The 18,692-nt window shown below is 57.9% G+C and overlaps 6 protein-coding genes across 6 annotated transcripts; 3 read left to right on the top strand and 3 right to left on the bottom strand.

Moving 5' to 3' along the window:
* Window positions 1–73: 73 nt before the first annotated feature.
* CMQ_6092 (ccr4-not core complex subunit) lies at window positions 74–6,678 on the bottom strand (the record flags this gene model as incomplete). Its single annotated transcript, XM_014315157.1, has 5 exons — window positions 74–1,384; window positions 1,571–3,171; window positions 4,249–6,326; window positions 6,391–6,570; window positions 6,635–6,678. 5 exons carry the CDS (start codon window positions 6,676–6,678, stop codon window positions 74–76), a joined length of 5,214 nt encoding a protein of 1,737 aa, XP_014170632.1.
* Window positions 6,679–7,619: 941 nt separating this feature from the next.
* On the top strand, window positions 7,620–8,584 carry CMQ_6241 (NADH-ubiquinone oxidoreductase subunit precursor; the record flags this gene model as incomplete). Its single annotated transcript, XM_014315306.1, has 2 exons — window positions 7,620–8,001; window positions 8,076–8,584. 2 exons carry the CDS (start codon window positions 7,620–7,622, stop codon window positions 8,582–8,584), a joined length of 891 nt encoding a protein of 296 aa, XP_014170781.1.
* A 522-nt stretch (window positions 8,585–9,106) lies between these two features.
* CMQ_6156 (uncharacterized protein) lies at window positions 9,107–10,012 on the top strand (the record flags this gene model as incomplete). Its single annotated transcript, XM_014315221.1, has 1 exon — window positions 9,107–10,012. The coding sequence occupies one exon, from the start codon at window positions 9,107–9,109 to the stop codon at window positions 10,010–10,012; it is 906 nt and encodes a 301-aa protein (XP_014170696.1).
* A 363-nt stretch (window positions 10,013–10,375) lies between these two features.
* On the top strand, window positions 10,376–11,600 carry CMQ_6158 (lactoylglutathione lyase; the record flags this gene model as incomplete). The annotated part of the gene is made up of 4 exons (XM_014315223.1): window positions 10,376–10,521; window positions 10,580–10,608; window positions 10,661–11,097; window positions 11,151–11,600. 4 exons carry the CDS (start codon window positions 10,376–10,378, stop codon window positions 11,598–11,600), a joined length of 1,062 nt encoding a protein of 353 aa, XP_014170698.1.
* Window positions 11,601–11,781: 181 nt separating this feature from the next.
* Window positions 11,782–12,471, bottom strand: CMQ_6039 (riboflavin kinase; the record flags this gene model as incomplete). The annotated part of the gene is made up of 2 exons (XM_014315104.1): window positions 11,782–12,258; window positions 12,361–12,471. The coding sequence occupies 2 exons, from the start codon at window positions 12,469–12,471 to the stop codon at window positions 11,782–11,784; spliced, it is 588 nt and encodes a 195-aa protein (XP_014170579.1).
* Window positions 12,472–13,086: 615 nt separating this feature from the next.
* On the bottom strand, window positions 13,087–15,778 carry CMQ_5965 (c6 zinc finger domain containing protein; the record flags this gene model as incomplete). Its single annotated transcript, XM_014315030.1, has 3 exons — window positions 13,087–13,110; window positions 13,203–15,391; window positions 15,460–15,778. 3 exons carry the CDS (start codon window positions 15,776–15,778, stop codon window positions 13,087–13,089), a joined length of 2,532 nt encoding a protein of 843 aa, XP_014170505.1.
* Between the last annotated feature and the right edge of the window lie 2,914 nt (window positions 15,779–18,692).

The raw sequence follows: 18,692 nt of genomic DNA, 5'->3' as shown, positions 1-18,692 counted from the left end.
TGTATTTAATAGTTGTAATGTATTCTGTCCATTCATTCTCGTCCTTTCTCCTCTCTCTCATCTCCCTCCCAACTCAATACACTGCCGCTGCCATGGCTGCTCCACTACCACCTCCACCTCCACCCGCTGCAGCCCGCGTCTGCTGCTCGTAATACGGCGGCATCATCAGCACCCGCCGATTCTTCTTCATCAGCATTCCCAGCGTGCGCCCCAGCGTGGCCGCGTCCCGTCGTGCCTGGATCAGCGACGCCTCGGCATCCTCCACGCTCATCGGCCGCACCGCATGTTCCAGCTCGTCTTCGTCCTCGAGCTCATCCTCATCCTCATCTTCGTCCTCGTCCTCCTCGTACTCGTCATAGTCGTCGTCCTCGTGGTGGTCATGATGGTCATGGTGGTCGTGGTCGTGACCATGATCGTGATCGTGATCGTGAACGTGATCGTGAACGTGATCGTGAACGTGATCGTGATCATGGTGATGGTGATGATGATGCTGCACATGGCCGTGTCTGTGGCCGTGGTCGTGCTCACAGCAGGCATGGTCAAACATGTTCCGAATGTCGGGCGTGTGATAGATCCAGGGCGCCACTGTCGCTGCGCCGACAGACTGTGGCATTCCCGTGTCGGCCAGCATCGACTTCCACGATTCCGCCTCGCTCTGGGGCAGCACGTTGAGTCGTGGCAGCACGTACTGGTTGATCCAGTACACTGCCTCCTCGCGCTGGATCTTGGCTACTGGATCCATCTGGCCGGTCTGGCCGGTCTGGCCGGCAGCCGCTGCCATGTTCGCTGTCCCAGTCAATGCCCCAGTTGCTGCCACAGCTGCCTTGCTCCCGATACCACCTGCCGCCGGAAAATATCCCGGCATTCCACACGGTACAGCCCGCTTACTAATCAATGCAAACCCCCCCGTCGTCTCGTATCGTGGATGGCGATACGCCATCGGTGTCGCGGCCATCTTTAATACCCGTCGCTGCAGGTCCAAATATCGGTTCTCCTCCTCCTCCGTCAAGTTGCGCACGCAGTCACCGTTTGGTGTCGCCATCAGCCGCACCCCGTCGATCTCCTTGCGCACCACATTGTCCGCCAGCAGCGTCGCCCGGTCTTCGTCGCTGAAAATCACGTCCGGCTGCAGCATTGCGTCGCCAATAATCGTCTTCTCGCGCCGTCCTGCCGCTGCCGTCATGCCTTGCGCCGTCAGCTGATCCTGTCGCCAGAACACCGAAATGTCCCGCTCGTGCGTCACCATCCCGTGTCGAATCATGTCTCGGACCACGTCAAACGGCGTCCTGCCCTCGACTTCGATCTCCGGCCCCATGTTCGCCAGAATTCGCTCCGTGCCTGCAATCCGGCTCGCCTCGTCCAGCGCCGCCTCCAGCATCTCTTCCTCCCGCGTCCGCGGTTTCGCCGTCGTCATGCCGTTCGCAGCTGCAGTTGCCGGTGCAATTGCCGATGCAGCTGAAGCTGTAGCCGTGCACACAGCTGTAGTCGTAGTCGCAGCTGTGGCTGTGCTTGTGGATATCGGTGTAGTCGTGGGCGCAGCAGCCGAAACTGTAGTCGTCGCCGTAGACACCGCTGCCGTCTTCGACACACCAGAGGCCACCACAGTCGTCGCCGTGCTACTGCTACCCTTGGCAGTCCTGCCCTTTTGGACTGCAGACTTCTCTTTGGGTGTCGCGACTGTCTTGTCTTTGCTGTCGTCTTTCTGCTTTGCAGATGTCTTTGCCTTGGCGACCTCCTTGGCCGCAGCTTCTTCGCCCTGCTGCTGCTTCTGCTGCTCCTCCTCTTTTGCCTTTTCCGTCTTTTCGTCCTTTGGCTGTGCTGTAGACGTCGTCGAGGCCACCGGCACGCTCTTGCTCGGCTTCTCCTTCTTCTGTTTCTTCTTGCGGCCCATAATCGGCGCAATCTCCTCCTCTTCCGGCTGTTCTGGCACCGGCTGGCTCGCAATCGTCGCCGCCTCCTTCTTCGTCGCCTGCTTGCGTTGTTTCCGCTGCTGGCTCTTTGTCGTCGTCCGTACAGCCGCCGACCCGATTCGAGACGGCGGGGGTGAGCCCGCCCGTGATGCTGGCACCGATGCTGACAAAAGTGACGCGTTGTCCGAGATGATCTCGCTTGCCGGCGTACCCGGTCGGTTGCTGTTGTTGCCGTGGCTCAACGCCTGCACCGCTGACGACCGCGACATCACCGCCGCCAACGCCTCGGCCGTCGTCTTGCCAGATGCCCCCGACTGCACCACCCGCAGCGTCTTGGGTGTTGCCCGCACCACCGGCGACCAGGCCGAGGCCGTACTCACCGATGCTGTCGGTGTCGGCAGCGATGGGAATGCATCCGCCGTCATCACGCTCTCTGCCGAAGGACTGCTCTCCGTCGTCCCGGCAGCAGCCGTTGCAACTCCAACACTCGTCGTCGCCTTCGGCTGCACCGTTTTGACCGCTGCCGTGATGTTGAGCACTCCCAGTGCCGCTTTCTTGTCTGCCCTGTCCTTCTTGCTCTCATTGACAGGCGTCGCCACCCGAGAAGGCACCACCGAACCCGCGCCCAAGGCCACGGCGGCTGCTGTCTTTGTCGCCATCTGTGGTGTCTCGGCTGGTCCTGCTTTCGTCCCTGCAGCTGCTGCCGCCGTCTTGACAATGTTAGACGTCTTGCGTGGCGTCGCCGCTGGAACCGTGTGCGTCGATGTCGATGTTGCTGCCTTTGCTGGCACATCGAGAGCAGGGAAGTCTTCCTCTTGCAGTAGCACCGCCTTCTTAACTGGCACCGGAGACGCAGTCCTTGCCAGCGGTGTGGCATGTCTGACCAGTGGACTCTCTACCGCCTTTCCTCCCGTCTTCTTTGCCTCGCCGCTTGTGACGATGCCTCCGCTGGCAACACGTGCCGCCTTCTTCGCCAGTGGCGAATCGATCGGAATAAGCGGCACAGCCGGCCGCAGCACCGTCTGGCTGGCGGCCGTGCCAACCGAAGCCGGCGTCATCGGCCGCCCAAGGCCAGGCGGTGGTGTCGGCGTCGGAAATCCGTGCACATGGCCGAAGCCAGGTGGAAACAAAGGCGTGCCTGTCCGTAGAGGCGAGTCCAGAGCGCCAGATATAAAGTTTGGCAAGCTCGGCAAGCTCTGCTCGTCAGACACCAATGCGTCCACAATTGAGACTGCTTCGTGGAAACCCGACAAGTCGTCGTCTGCAATGCCAATGTCAGTCTCCTTTTCACAAGATACAACTCAGAAAGCAGGAGGGTATGATGGCAAAGAGGTGCAGGAATGACGCGAAACGCGAGACGAGAACGAGAACGAGAGACGAGAGACGAGAGACGAGAACGCAGGGTATCGAGACTGCGGAGGAGACAGGCCAACAGAACACCAGCCCAAACCCCTCGAAGCCGCAAAGCAGATTGCAATATATATACACGACATCCGGGCGCGGGAACAGAAATCTATGGCAACGCAGCTGTCATTGCCTTCCTCTAGAGGCACAGACATGTCGACGTGGTCAAGTTACAGTGTGGCACAAAATTGTGAGGGCACAAAAGTCTCTTTATGGTATTAAGGTGACCATGAACAGCGCGACCAGTCTGATTCCCGCACCCTCTTGACACTGAGAAAAAAAAAGATAATAAAACTAGGCCCGTGTTAACATACATTGCAAATCCCTCGAGAGAAAGACGGTAATGGCTTGCCTGGCATGACGACTCTTCCGGAATCCGGACCAAAAACTTTGGAGCGTTGAAAAGTAGACGGGTCGATGCCGAGAAGCACTGTCATAAAATCGTGGCCTCTTCTCTCGAGAGATCCCGTCATAAGATTTCCCACTGCAATCGGTCTGGGATGCACTCCGTTCCCGCCACCAATTCGTCATGCAGTATTCAGCTCCAAATGCAAAATCAAAATGCTATACCCCATGCGAGGCATCAGGCGTTGAAAAGCAGACAACAGCCCGAACGTGACCTCGATGAAATCCATCCCAACGCCGATCTGCGGATACAAGACCAAGATGAATAGACGAAAAAGACGAAAAAACTAAAGACAAAATGGAAAAAGAGACAGCACAGGGATAGGGTGCGGGTATGTGATGTGAATGTAATATGAAGGGGGTCGCTGGCATTTTATCTTCAAAAGGGAACGAAAGACCAGAGTTGTGGCCTGTCTCTCGGTGCTCCTCTCTCCATCTCGCTCTCGCTCACGCTCTCTCTCGCGCGCACCCTCGCCCTCTCACCATCGGGGGTAGCCAGCATTGTACATCATGCTCGGGTTGTACCCACCTTGGGCCTGACCCCCGAAGAGTCCCTGACCGACTCCGGCGTTGCTCTGCTGGTGAGGCAGTCTTGCCTGCAGGATACTCGGGTCCGCAAGATCCACTAAGCCACTCCCCCCAGAGGAGGAAGTGTTAGCATGTCTGTGCTTCTTCCCCTTCTTCTTCTGCTTTGACCCGATGTCTTGGAATGCTCCAGGCGGGGTACCGTAGAGCGACGCCGAGAAGCCGGGTGCAGGAACGGGGGATGAAGAGCCGGACGATGGGTACTGGCTAAGGAAAGAGGGGAACATGTACTCACGCTTGCCTGCCTCATGCGCCTGGCTGCTGGCGCTGCCTCTGTTTCGAATAATCTCCTGCAGTAACTGTCCCGAATCCCGCGCGTCCTTTGGGTTGCCACCGAATCCCGAAGCACCGAACCCGTGCCCGAACATTGCCGGAGGCGTACCCGTCGACTTCAGCCCGGGGGGAGGCCCCGGCATGGAAGCCGCATAGTACGGCGTGTTCTGTGCATGAAGCGACTGCGGCATCATCGACGATTGCTGTGCCATGAGACGCGGGTTCGCCGCCAGCTTGATCGTTGCAGCACTACCAGCCGCGCCCTCATTTCCGAATCCAAATCGCGACTGCTGACGGCTGTGTGCCTGGCCTTGAAACAGTGACTGCGCTGGGGCAATGCCTGGAGGAGGATGGTCCGCAAAGCTGTTTGGCGTGCGCTGGTAGAGAGGCTGCTGCTGAGGAGTCATGGTACGGTTACCAATAGTTCCCGGGTTTGCGTTCGTGATGTAGTTTGTTCCAAACGATCCAAACAGACTGTCAGTAGTGGCCCGCTGAAGCGGTGGTGGCGGTCCGCCACGTCGCTGGTCAAAGGTGTGCTCAACACGGCGTTGCTCGCGGTCCTCAGGCTCGCCGCCCAATGCTAAGCTGCCACTGCTCTCCGGTTCGTCTTCAAGCGGCTCTCGGGCTTCGGCCGGCTGCTCCTCTTGCTCCACGTCGAGACGGCTCTCGTCATCCCGTAGAGCCCGACGCTTTTCGCCTCCACGTGGGTCAAACAGAGGGGGGTGCGCGTCCAGTGTGATTCCATCGAGCAGGAAAGTCGACGGAAGGCTGCACTTCTCCATCGCCTGTACAAGGCTCAAGAAGAGCTTGGTCAATGCGTCATTTTCTTTCTTGGTTTTTGCATCTTGAGCCTTGGAGAGAGTCGTGTCGGTGGTTGCTTTCACTTTCACTTGAGCAGGGTTAGTTCCGGGCGCAAGAACAGCTTCCTCTTGAATCGGAGACTCGATAGATTCCTGGACGGATTCGGCAGTTACCGGTAGTGACATGGAGACGGCCGGGCTAGTAGCAGCGCCGCTTGTTGCGTAGCTGCCGCGCCTGCTTCGAGCCTGGGTATTTCTCGCCCAATTTGCAGACGAGGGCAGCGCCGACGCATCCTCGTTCTCTGAGCCATCTTTGCTTACGGTGCGTGCCATGGGCTGTGCTGCAGCAACAGTGGCGACCTGAACCGCAACTGGATGACTCTGCTGTCTCGACGCCGATCGTGAAGCCGAGTTCAGAGGACGCTGGGTGTTGATACTGTTCATTGATGAGAGGTCCTGCCGGGTGTAGCTGTCTTCTTCGTCTCCCAACTCGTGCAAGAACATGCATTGCCGATTCGTGCACTGTTCGTGCCGAAGCCAAGCAGAGCAGTACTTCGTGGTACCTAGCTGTGCCTTCAGCGTCCGCTCTCCGTTCACGGAGCCGTTGACAGCCTGAATGCACCGCTGCGCCTCGTCTTTCTTTTCAAAGGTGACGTAGATTCCAAGAGAGGGAGAACCGTCAGGGCTCTTGCGGTTGCTGATGGATATCTTTTGTATGTTGCCATATTGACCGAAGAATTCCTGTTTCCGCAACGTCTTCAACAGTTCGTCCTCGCGTACGGTCGGATTCAATCCCGTCACATAGACAAGATTCTTCTGAACAACCCGCACACCAACAAGGTTTTTTCGATTCTCTTTCTCAGCCTCGCGTTTCTGAACCTCTTTCTGCCGCTGCTCGGCAGCTCTTTTCTTTTGGTTCTTTTGGATGTTGGAACGAAACTCGGCGATTCTGGTTGAATTTGTCAGTTTTCTTTCTTTTGCAGGCGGGTCAGAAGCTTGCTTCTAAAACATACTCTTCAGACGTGACGACCTTCCATTGTATGGACTTCTCATCGTATGGGCGTCGACATGCCGGACAAAGACTATTCATGTTCTGCTTGATGTTGTTAAAGCAGAACTGGCAGATCTGGTATCCACACGGACATGGCCGAAAATTTCGATCTGAGAGGTCGAATTCTTCGATGCACAGGGGACTGGATCGGTAGCCAGTGTTAGCTGCCAAACGGCAAGAAGAAAAATTAGAACAGCTAAACGCACCATGTGTCGTCCTCATCCTCGATGAAAGTATCTTGGGGTGCCATGGTGACGAGGGCGTGATCGCAGAAACGGCCAAGAATGGGCTGGGCTTTGGTACTCTAGCGAACTGGAAGCTGGGTCGTCAAGAAGAGTGCTGTCGGGATGCCTGAAGGGGACGAAAGTCGGTGGAAATAGGTGCGACAATTTTTCGATATAAAAAAGCGCCAGACAAACGGCAAGTTGGAAAAACGGGTAAATTGGTGTCGTTTCAATCAAACAAAGAGGGGGAAACCGTTTCGTGAGTTGGTGATCGCCTAAAACGCCCGAACAGCAAAACACAAGAAATGAAGCCTGGTCTAGACGGGTTGGAACGTTGTGATGGAGGGAAGAATAGGACGAAAAAAAGGAGGGCCCTGTGGAAAATACTTTGTTGGCAGCAATTGTTTGTACGGAGGCAATTTTAGCGGATCCGGGACAGAACGAACGAGAAAACGACTGGGAGACTTCGCCCAGGCAAGCGCGGAATAATGCTATTCCATTTCTAGCCTAGATAGGCAATATTACGGCACGTGGCCAGTCACGGTTGGGGGTCACCCACGTCACCCAACAGGTGATGATGCATGTTAGACCAGCAAAACCATGGGGACACGGTGAACTGACGGTCCATTGTTCACGCTACATGACGCCTTGATAGGTTGCTTGTATATCCACGAGTAAATTGCATGTCCATTGGAATCGTTACGCCAGCATCAGGCTTGATAGAGGGCGAGTTGGTCTGGTCAAGGTGGAACATAGTTTCGCCGACTTCCGCGGTCGTTGACAAGCAGCCAATCCGGTCGAAGCGAATTATCTCGGTCAAGCAAAATCGACGTCGCTTTTCCCCCCATCCGGCGCTCGCGAGCAACAGCACCATTTCGGCGATTGCATTGGGCCCCCAGACCGACCCGATCTCCCTCCGACCGACCAGGTCGTTTTCATCTTCCGCTCCACATTCACAGGTCCCACAATGGCAAGCAGGATCTGCCGGAGCCGGGCACTGGCCTCGGCTGTTCGGGCGACGCGGCCGGGCCCACCGGCAGTGCAGAAGCAGGCCGGCGGCGCAGTCCGGTGTCTGTCGAACAGCAGCTCGATGCAGAACTATGTCGTCAAGCTGCCCAAGGATGCGACCAACATGCGGCAAGCACCGCGCGAGCCCATTGGCACGCTGGAGGCGCCGGTGGTCAACCCTGCGGACAAGTTCGATCTGATGGCCGACAACATGCACCGGTACGGGGCGTGGCTGATGAGCGTGCTGCCCAAGTACGTGCAGCAGTTCTCGGTGTGGAAGGATGAGTTGACCATCTACATCCCGCCGTCGGGCGTCATCCCGGTCTTTACTTTTTTGAAGTGTAAGTGGTGCATGAGGTTTGCAGCCCGGGAAGACGAATAGACGGGCAGTAGAGCCAGGTTGCTGACGTTCCAGACAACACGTCGGCCGAGTTCACGCAGATCAGCGACATCACGGCCGTGGACTTCCCGACGCGCGACCAGCGGTTCGAGATTGTGTACAACCTGCTGAGCGTGCGGCACAACTCGCGGATCCGGGTCAAGACGTATGCAGATGAGGCTTCGCCGGTGCCCAGCGTGACCAGCCTGTACGACGGTGCGAACTGGTACGAGCGTGAGGTGTACGACATGTTCGGCGTCTTCTTCGTGGACCACCCGGACCTGCGGCGGATCATGACGGACTACGGATTTGAGGGCCACCCGCTACGCAAGGACTTCCCGGTGACAGGCTACACGGAGCTTCGCTACGACGAGGAGAAGAAGCGCATTGTGACGGAGCCACTGGAGCTGACGCAAGCGTTCCGCAACTTTGAGGGCGGCTCGAGCTCCTGGGAGCAGGTGGGCGCCGGCCTGGACAAGACGCCGGAGACGTTCAAGCTGCCGACACCGAAGCCAGAGGAGAAGAAGGAGGAGCCAAAGAAGTAGGGGAGGACGGGAGCCGCAGTGCCCATGACGACAACGAGAGAAAATAGAAAAGATGAAGAAAAAAAGCGAGACGGTTGCAAGCATCGCCGGGCGACGATGCACTGTCTCTTCCACTGTGTATAGCTGTGTATTGGAGACAGAAGAGAGCATGACTTCCTTTGTTACTATTAGGCCGCGCGAACAGGGCTGTATAATTATGACAGACTTTTTCGAGTTGCCACTGTCATCTCCTCACTCATCCCTCCCGCTCGACGCTTGCGAAAGCCTGCCGTGTGTCCAACACTACAGTATAGAAGTGCATTATTCAGAGCCCTAGAGAAACTGGGGGATTAGAAAGCTTAGATGAGGGAACAAAGTCAGAATTCGCAAGTGGACTACGCAGAGGTAGTATTAAAGAGCCGCCAAGGAAGGAGCAGTGTGAAATTGCAGAAACAACCGCAGTCCCAACTTTCCCACAACTACGAACACAGAGGACCTACCATGGAGTCCCAAACAACGGCCAAGAAAAGGCTGCCACGCACAATGGACCACAACCAGTCAGGTCAGCCGAATGCGAATAGCCCAGATGCGGCTGCTCGCCTTTACTATATGAAAATGATGAGACAGACGCTCCAGCTTTACGGTCTTGATATATGTGAAAAACCTCTGCCTAACGTTTTCCTAAACTACGAGCCACGGACATCGTGTGATGGTGTTTATCAAGACAGTGACAGTAACGACGGTAACGACAATAGTGGGGGAGGGGAGAGCGACGAAGACAGCGAGTACAGCGAGGAGAGTGATGAACCGATCTACAGCCAAAGTGGCAGTCCTGTGCATCATTTTAGCCCGGCCCAGCGTCCTGCTGCGACATCTTCGGCCAGGACCGATGGTTACAGCAGCATGGACATGATGCAGGTGCCCTGCCTGTCGGCCGACACGGACGCGCTCGTAGCCGGCACCGAGACGAGCCAGTCTGCAGCAATTCTGTCGGGACTGCCAACCGCGACAACCGCAGCAGTCGGCCGCCGGCATGATGCCTTGCAATTCGGCCTCCAGGTGGTGCAGCAACTCGGCCGGCTCGATGTGCTGCCGCGGCTGCAGCGACTGCGCCAGGCCACGCACGACCTGCTGGAGCGCGTGCAGGCGGCGCGACCACCAGCGACAACAGGCCACCAACTGCACGACACAGCCACAGCAGTGCTGCAGCAAGCTGTGGTCGTGGCAGCCGAAGCACGACGCTTCCTTACCAACAACCTGGCGGCCATGGTGGCGACTGCGGTGGCGGCCGGAAACGCCAGTACCAGTGCCGCCCAGCTGGAGGGACAGCTGCAACACGGACAGGTGACGATGCGCAGCGGACACGCCGACACGGTGTACGTGGACCGGCTGGACGACGTGGAAGAGCCCGTCTTCCTCGACCGTGAAGACAGCTGGGAAGTGCTGTGAGATGCTGTGAGCTGCTGTATTTCCAGTAAGAACAGTGGGTACAGCTTGTTAGCAACTCTATACCGGTAACACGTCTGTCTTTGAGAGCGACTCTGCTCAATTGATCTGTTTGCGTTGGGCCTGTATGCTGTGTAAATGATGTGATGACAAGATGTAGATCATCGCCGAATTGCCGCTGTCCTCCGAAAGGGAAGGCGCAAGCTCGGACGTGTAGCTGCCCCGCATCCGAGACGATGCGGAGTAGTGCAACAAGCGTCGGCTTCGTACTGACGTTTACTTATCTCTGGCGGTTCCTGTCTCTTTCTGGAACGCTCCGAAAACGAAGAAAAATTTTCAGCTTATCGCCCTCGACCGGCTGTCTGGATGAACGCTATCCGCCCTCTGACCGGCCTCAGGATCCCTCGAGCCTTTTTCTCCCATCCGGCAAAGGCATCCGCAGCAGCAGTGCGATTTCTCGCAACCATGGCGGCCACGACGGATATCAGCACGTACAAGCTGAACCACACCATGTCAGTTTAGGGGAATGGGGTGTGCGGCGTTGTGGCCAATTGTCTAACGCAAACACAGGATCCGGGTGAAGGACCCGAAGGAATCAGGTACGCGCGTGGAAAAAAGTACTTTTGTCACTTCAACGCTAAACCGTCACAGTCAAGTTCTACGAGTTCCTGGGCCTCAAGCAGATCCGGAAGGAGTCCTTTCCCGAGAACAAGTTCGACCTCTACTTCCTCGCGTACGACTCGCCATCGGCCGTCTCGGCCGGCAACAAGACGTTTGACCGTGAGGGCGTCATCGAGCTGACGCACAACTACGGCACCGAGAACGACCCGACCTACAAGATCAACAACGGCAACGTCGAGCCATACCGCGGCTTCGGCCACACCTGCGTTTCCGTTGATAACATCCAGGCTGCCTGCAAGCGCATCGAGGATGCCGGCTACCGGTTCCAGAAGAAGCTGACCGATGGCCGCATGCGCCACATTGCCTTTGTCCTCGACCCGGACGGCTACTGGGTCGAGGTGATTGGGCAGAAGCCGCTGGCAGCCTCTGAAGGCCTGACGACGACAGATCTGACGACGTACCGGATGGTGAGTTTTCTCCGTCTGCTTGCTTCGCTCAGCTTTTCCTGCTGACCCGCCAGAACCACACGATGATCCGGGTCAAGGACGCCAAGAAGTCGATCCAGTTCTACGAAGACGTCATGGGCATGTCGCTGGTGCGCACATCCGACAACCCGGCCGCTGGCTTCACGCTCTACTTCCTGGCCTACGGTGGCCCAGGCGAGCCGACTGGAGACGAGGGCACGGCCGGCCGTGAGGGCCTGCTGGAGCTGACGTGGAATCACGGCACCGAAAAGGACGAGGCCTTTAGCTACCACGATGGCAACAAGGAGCCGCAGGGCTTCGGACATATCTGTGTCTCGGTCGACAACATCGACGCAGCCTGCCAGCGGTTCGAGGACCTCAAGGTCAACTGGAAGAAGCGCCTGACCGACGGCCGGATGAAGAACGTGGCCTTTGTCCTCGATCCGGACGCCTACTGGGTCGAGATCGTGCAGAACGAGCGCATTGCCGGCAAGGAGAACTTTTAGGGGGACGTCGACGACGGGTGCGTGGCAAAGTTGTAGATCTGTCGTCGAGTCAAAGCACTGGAGGACAATATGTTGTGTTACTGTCTAACAGTTGGAAACAAAATTCAATCCACAATCGCTGCCTTCGTTTTGATGCATTGATCCTCAGGGTCGCCCCACAGTCGCCTCCCATTCACCTCTCCTATGTTAGCAACCACGGAACAGTCAGCGTACCGGCACCGTCGCTGCCGGCCGGGGTCCAGGCCGGTCGTGCGAGCGAGCGCCGCGCGACGTCGCAGTCGAAGTGGATGTCCTCGACGAGAGCCTCGACGGAGGCGTAGTCGCCGCGTTCCGGCCGAATGTAGCCGAGGATGGCGATACGCAGCGGCGCACCGTAAAAGTCGACGCCGGCAAAGTCGTGCAGGATGTGCACCTCGGCTGTCCGGCTCGTGTTGTTGTAGAACGGGTTGAAGCCGATCGACATGACCATGGGGTATAGGCCGGCAGGCGAAGTCGTGGTCGACGGCGACGAAACCGCAGCCGCAGCCACAGCGCCTGCCGTCGCTTCAGCCGGCACTTCGCCCAGCTTGGCCCATCCAAAGTACACGCCCGATTCGCAGTCGGCGATCCACGGCGCCGCCTTGTCGTCTACCGGCATATTTGCCGTAGGAATGCCCAGCTGGCGAGAGGGGGACGACGAATTGGACAGTCAGCAAAGACTGCCCAGACAAGGAGACGAAAGAGCAAGAAAACAAAGGAGAAGAGACCGCCGGCTACACACCTCTTTGGACCCCCGGCCAAAACCCTTGATCACCGGCCCCTCCATTCGCACCGGATACGGCGGCTCCGGACCAGCCTCCGAGCCCACAATCGTCGGGCGGGATGTCGTCATTGCTTTCTTCTACACGAGAGTTGACGGCACGGTACAGCGGAAGAAAAATTGTGCTCGCGCCGGATGAAGAACAACGGAATTCGGCAGGTCATAGACCCGTCTTATCGCGCTGATGTCTCAGCTCTAGGGAAGCTTTCTGCCAATGGAGGGGCCGCACGTGACTAAGGCACCAGCCGCCGATCTGATCTCTCTCGCACGTAGCAATGCGCACTGCCTGCTCTCTGCAAATTCAACCATTGACGTTTATATTGGTCGCTGAAACTGTGCACACAAATTTGTGCTTTTACAAACAGAGAGACATAAATAGTCAGAAAAGTATGAAAGGACAAAGGTATACCAGAAAGGGTGGGACAAAAAAGGGAAAACCAAAACAGTAGGAACCATAGTTGCCAAGAGAACCAAGTAATGCACCTAGCCAAAGAAACAGAGAAATAGTAAACGTAGGAATCGTATGAAACTCCAGCCCATGCCCGTCCGTACAGCCCAACTCCCCTCCCCCCTTTTTTTTTAAAAAAGCCCGGATGACAGAGACCAGAGTGGTCGTAGAACAATACGCAATAGACGAAGAGAAGAATAAAGGAAAAAAAGGAGAAATGAAGAGCACAAGAAGAAGGGCTAAACGGCCAGCTGATGCGGCTCCTGGTTTGGATAGTAACACGGAAGAAACTGAGAGGTCAGTAAGATAGAGCATAGGATAGAGCAGGCAAAAGGAGAGACGGAGAAAAACTCACATTCATCACAATCATCATGGGAATGTCAAACGTATCGCGTCGGATGTGCCAGCAGTACGAGCATTCCAGCTTGCCGTCGCGCTCAATCTTGGAGATGCCATGCTCGCCGTCGATACGGGCCACCCGGTTGCTGAGGATACTGCTGCTGCCGACTCCCGTCGCTGCAGTGCCGCTGCCATTGCCTGACTGCTGGCCTGCTGTTCCCGGACGTGAGCCCGACTGAGAGCCCGCCGCCGATGACCCCAACTCGCCGCCCGCAGAGCTGTCTAGCATCTCCCGCGTCCGGTACTTGAGCAGCCGGCACTTGCGGTTCACCGACCCGCGGCTGTCGCCAAACGCCAGATGGGCAAAGTCCTCGTAGAACTCAATCACGTTGTCGTCGTCCATCAGCTCCGCAATGAACATCGGCTGCGCCTTGCCCTCTGACGCCTTGATTGCCTCGGCGTTCAGCGCCCGCAACCGCGGCGTCGACAGTCCCGATCGCCCGCTATTCGTTCCGCCGTTTGTGCTGCTGCTGCTGTTGGCGTTGCCGTTACTGCTGGTCGTACCGACGTCCATACTGCCCGTTGATGAACCGCCGCCCACCGACACGCTGCCGGCTGCTCCAGCTGCTCCGCCTCCAGCTCCGGCTGCAGCACCGGATCCCGCTCCAGTACCGCCTGCCGCTGCCACGGCCGACGATAGGCCCATGTTCACGTTCAGGTTGGGCGCCTTGCCCAGCAACACCTCCTTCGTCCAGCCCGTCAGCGCGGTGAACTCCTTGTTGACGGCAGCCACCTCGCCTGTCCGCCGGCAGACAATCGCCGGGCTCGACACCTGCGACATGAACTCCTCGTACTCGAAGAGCGTGCGCTGAAAGCACTTTTCCATAAACACCAAGTCTTGCCGGTTCAGCGTTCGCGTGCACGAGATGAACGACGGCCGGATGCTCGACAGCGCCTTGGCGATCCGCACTATCTTGCTGGCCGAGAACCGTCGCTGCAACAGCGCGATGAGCCGATGGAAACCGGCCACATACATGTGCGGCTCCTTGACCATCTCGTACACCGACGACGGGTCTCGGTGTCGCTTGCCCAGAATCGACTGTGGCAGCAGCTTTGCCATGGCCGACCTAGCTTTGTGCTGCTGCAGTTGGTGCTGGTGCTGGTGTGGGGTCTGGTGCTGGTGTTGTTGCTGTTGGTGCTGCTGCTGCTGTGCCTGAGCCACTGAAGCCCGGACACCGCTCAGCACCTGGCCCACATGGCCGTTCCCGTTGGCTACACCTCCGGTGGAACCGGCATATGTCGCCATGGTCGGAGATCCTTCGAAGCCGTAGCCGGTCGCTTGTGGGCTGTTGTTGTCTGTGCTAGGGCTCTGCAGGCTCGGAGGCGCCGCAGCGATGGCGTAGGCGTGCGGGAGACCGTGCTGGAGGTTGCCCTGTGAGTAGAACCCGTTTGTCGACGAGTCCAGGCCGATGAAGTCGTTCACCAGCCCGTTCGCCGTGCCCGAGGCACCGCCGCTGAAGAGCGTCTGGCTCGCGCCGCCGCCAAAGACGTCCGCCGGGGGAAAGCCGCCCACACCACCGCCAGGCTGCTGGGAGAGGGAGGACGTCGGGTCGTTTGCGTCGTCGGCTGCACCAGAGGACATGTGGCCCAGCATGTCGAACTCCATAGCTGCATACTGACTGCCAAAGTTGATGCCCTCCAGGTTGAAGTTGAACAGCGCCGGATTGCTAGGATCGAAGAGGGCCGGTGAGAAGCTGCTCAGGCCTGCTGCCGCTGCCGCTGCTGTCAGATCGATGCGGTTCATCTGGGCGGCAGCTCCGTCTGCTCCAGACGTCGACACAAAGCTGGGCGAGACGGGCGACTGTGGTCCCGGGAACGTCAGATTCTCGGCCAGCGTGCCTGAGGGAGTCTGACCCGACGAGAACACGCTGTAGGGTGCCGTGTTGGACTGAGCGTAAAAGGTGCCGACGTTGGACACGGAGACGTCGGAGCCGGCGCTGGACGGGTGACGATGGCCGTTGGTTCGAGATGGCGTCGTCGTCGTCGTCACGGCCGCCGTTGTGCCAGCGTTGAAGTTGGGGCCCAGCACTGGTCGCAGGGCATCTGCCGGAGCATCGTGTAGATACTTAGCCTTTTTGCGAACGCCATCCTGGCAGCCGTCTGCGAGGCCTCTCTTGATACACCTCTGGCACGGACGCTCATCGCCTTTGTCTCGTCAGCATTCACACAGGACAGCCCAAAAAGGGCAGGAACGTAGCGTCAGAAGGACATACCACAAGTCAGATGAGCCCGCTGGCACGCATAACAGGCACGGCGAGCCTTCTTCCTCCGAGGACGCAGAGGGTCCTTAGGATCGTACTTCTTCTTAGGCTCGGGGGCAGTACTCTCCAGTCCAGCCTCCGTCTTGATGGACTTGGAATCTGTCCGCTTGTCCATGGCGCTGTCGTAGTCGTGATCGTCGTCTTGGTGATCGTCGGTGTGGTCTTCGTGATCATCCCTCTCTCCGAGAAGCTGCAAGTGTACGTCGTCGTACTCGTTCTCAGATAGGGCGTCTGAGAGCTCTCCCTCGTTGGTGTCCATCTCGTCCATCATCGCGGCCTAGGCTTATATAGGGCGGCCAGAACGGGATTGGGAGCCAACGGCCAAGGGGAGGGGAGAGGGCGTGTGAGGTCGCAGTGGGGGTGCAAGGGCCAGTTACCATGGAGCACAGAGCAAGATACCTGCTCTCTTGCCAAGGAAAGGAGGGGGTGTGTGGATAGAGAAGGTGAAGCCAAGGGTGTGTCACAAGAGCTGTGGCACGGCAGCACTGGTCGTGAAAGCTGCGGCGTCGTCAGGTGCGTAGCTGGTCTCTCAGCGGTGGCCGGTAATCGGTCAAGACGACAGGCAAGTGCTCTGTCGCGAAGCTGACAGTCTCTGGGGACAGAGAGTCGCTCTAGGAGTGGAGACAGTGAGCGGGCGGATCGACGGGCGTCTGGCAACTGTCGATTGGGCCAACAGGTAGAGGCAGACCGGTTCGAATGTTATGGGAGGGGTGGTGTATATCCTGCTCCGTACCGTGACGCAACAGGAAAGTATTGGTTGGGCGTCCAAGGGGGGGGGGGGGGGCGTGCCTCCTGAGGACGTCCGCGCCAGATGTGGGCACGCCGAATAAGGTACGACGGACGGCCCCGGAACGATGCAGCAAGGCGGTGGACGCACACGACCAATCTCTCGTCCTGTTCGAGTGCCAATGCGCCCGGGATGACCGAAAGGCAGCCGGACAGTTGGCAAGCAAAGTCAAGTCCAGCTGCAGCAGGTGACGTGGGCAAGCGACGTGAGCAGGCGGCAGCAGTGAGCCCGTGCGTGTGGAGAGGGAAACAGAGCTCGAGCGTGGGCGCGAGCAGTAGGGGGCCGTCGGTGTTGCTTCGTGTGACGACCAGAACCAGGCCTGGACAAGGGCGTCGTATGCGACGACAGTCTCGAGAGCAGGGGCGCAAGATGTGGCGCAAAGGACATGCGTTCTCCGGCTATCGCAGGGAAGGGAGCAGGCTGAACAGGCCGGCCCAATCGAAGAGAGTCGGAGGTGTGCTGGCAGAGCGCAATGATGGAAGACGCGCCGGAGAGGTGAAGGGGGGTGGAAGAGCGAGAATCGCAGGCCAATTGACGGTCAAGGATGGCCACAGGCGTCAGCGGAAGGAAACACAAGCTGCCACCACCCGGCCAGAGCTGCTGAGTCGAACTGCCTCCTCGGCGGAAGAGAAGGCAGAAGAGGAGAGAGAGAAGGAGCCAGCGCACGCGCATGCGCAAAGACAGGGGTTTGGCAGCGGAAGAGGGGCGCCAGAGTATAAGCACCGCTCTTTTTGTCTTTGTCTGTTTTTTTGTTTTTTATTCTGCTCGTTTTCCTCGGTTTTCCTCGATTTCCTTGACTTCCACGGCTCGGCCCTTGCTGATGGTCGCCGACCTGAGTGACAATGATTCGAGGTCGAGGTGCCCGAGAGAGGACAAGGACGGGGGGGGGTGGGGGGGGGGGGTGTGGAGGAGACGAGCAGAATGACGAGTCGACGAGGTCGTGCCGGTAGGGGTGTGTGGGATCAAGAGAGTGAGCTATAAAAGCGAGAAGAACAAAAGAGAAAAAAAGAGGGCGGAGAAGAGAGCAGGCTGTCTGGGTCCCACTCCGACATGCAGCTCCTTTCGCTGTTGCGCTGCTGCTGGCTTTTTCCTCTTTCCTTTCGCGTACCCATGCAACAAAGGCTGGCAGAAGAGCTGTCCAGGAGTGCAGATGTTGACGGCCCCGGCTTGAGGTTAGAGTCCGCAAGCCGAAAGGTGGCAGTGTAGAGTGGTCCCCAGAGCCGCTGCTGATTTCTCGGCTAGTGGGTTTCGGTGGCTGGTTGACTGGTCTGGCTGGCTGGCTGACTGGCTGACTGACCGGTCCGGCTGGCTCGCTGGATATGCGGCTACGGCTGCCAATGGTGTTCGCTGCCACTGCTCTTGTTCGCTACTGCGCATGCGCAGAGATCCGCCGCTACCGCTGCTGTTGCTGCTGCTGTCGGCAATTGGCGGACAATTGGAGAGACGGTCCGGGACCGAAACACGGCTCTGCCATGCAAGGCTGTCGACGGGTAGAGGCCGAAGAGGAAAAAAAGAGGCACAACTGGGTCAGAGAAGTCGACGGCCAACGACAGCTCGAATTGGCCTGTGGCCGCGCTGGGGGGCAAAGAGTAAGAAAGGGGGAGGAAGTGCCTGGGAGAGGGCAGTGAGGCCAAAGGTGGTCGCGTGTCGTGTCACGACGAGGTCCCGGTCGAGACTTGCTTTGCGTCGTGTAATCCTTTCTAGTCGTAGAGAAGAGATGGGCGAGAGAAATGCGACGGCACGCGGTGTCACCATTTTTCACTTTAAAGTTGCATTATTATTTATGTACTCCGTACTTGCCTTTTTCATCTTTTTATTTGCTAATTTTTCCCCATGCCCCAGCCCACTTTGCTGCTATTTTATCGTTTCTTTTTTTAATTCCTGCGCTGCCGTTGGGCAGCCGCTGCAGAGCTCCAACTGCGGGGTTTTCCTTGGCCCATGCGCGCCTCCCTCTCCCTTCTCCCGGTCGTCCTTGCCTGTTTCGGCCCTGTCTGCACGGCGCTCTAGTCGTTACAGGCAGTATTCCTCGCCTTTTCTCTGGTTGCGCCTGCCCGTCTCGCCTGATCACAAGGCAATGTCGGCTTTCTTCACATGTGGCTCGTGATCAATGTACGGCATGCAATCTGTGGCTTGTCTGCTGTGTGGCTCAACTCATTTCGTCCTCGTGTCTTTCTGCGACTGCCTCTCGTCGTGATGCAGGCTCTTGTCTGTTGCAATACCCTTGGCCATGCTGCTCCCGCACCCTGCAGCCGCACGTTGATCACCTTCTGGCCCGCTCTGCCCTGTGAACCCACTCGACGCTTGTCTTGCATTCTTGCTTCGGGCTGATTTCGGTTTCTCACACCCCTCCCCCTCCCCTTGGTTGCATTCTCTAGACCGGTTCTCCTATAGCTTCTCG

This window comes from Grosmannia clavigera (assembly GCF_000143105.1).
Source record: "Grosmannia clavigera kw1407 unplaced genomic scaffold GCSC_167, whole genome shotgun sequence".
In the NCBI taxonomy this organism is placed as follows: Eukaryota; Fungi; Ascomycota; class Sordariomycetes; order Ophiostomatales; family Ophiostomataceae; genus Leptographium; species Leptographium clavigerum.
Note: the sequence above shows the minus strand (reverse complement) of the source record. Positions and strands in the feature narration are given on the sequence as shown.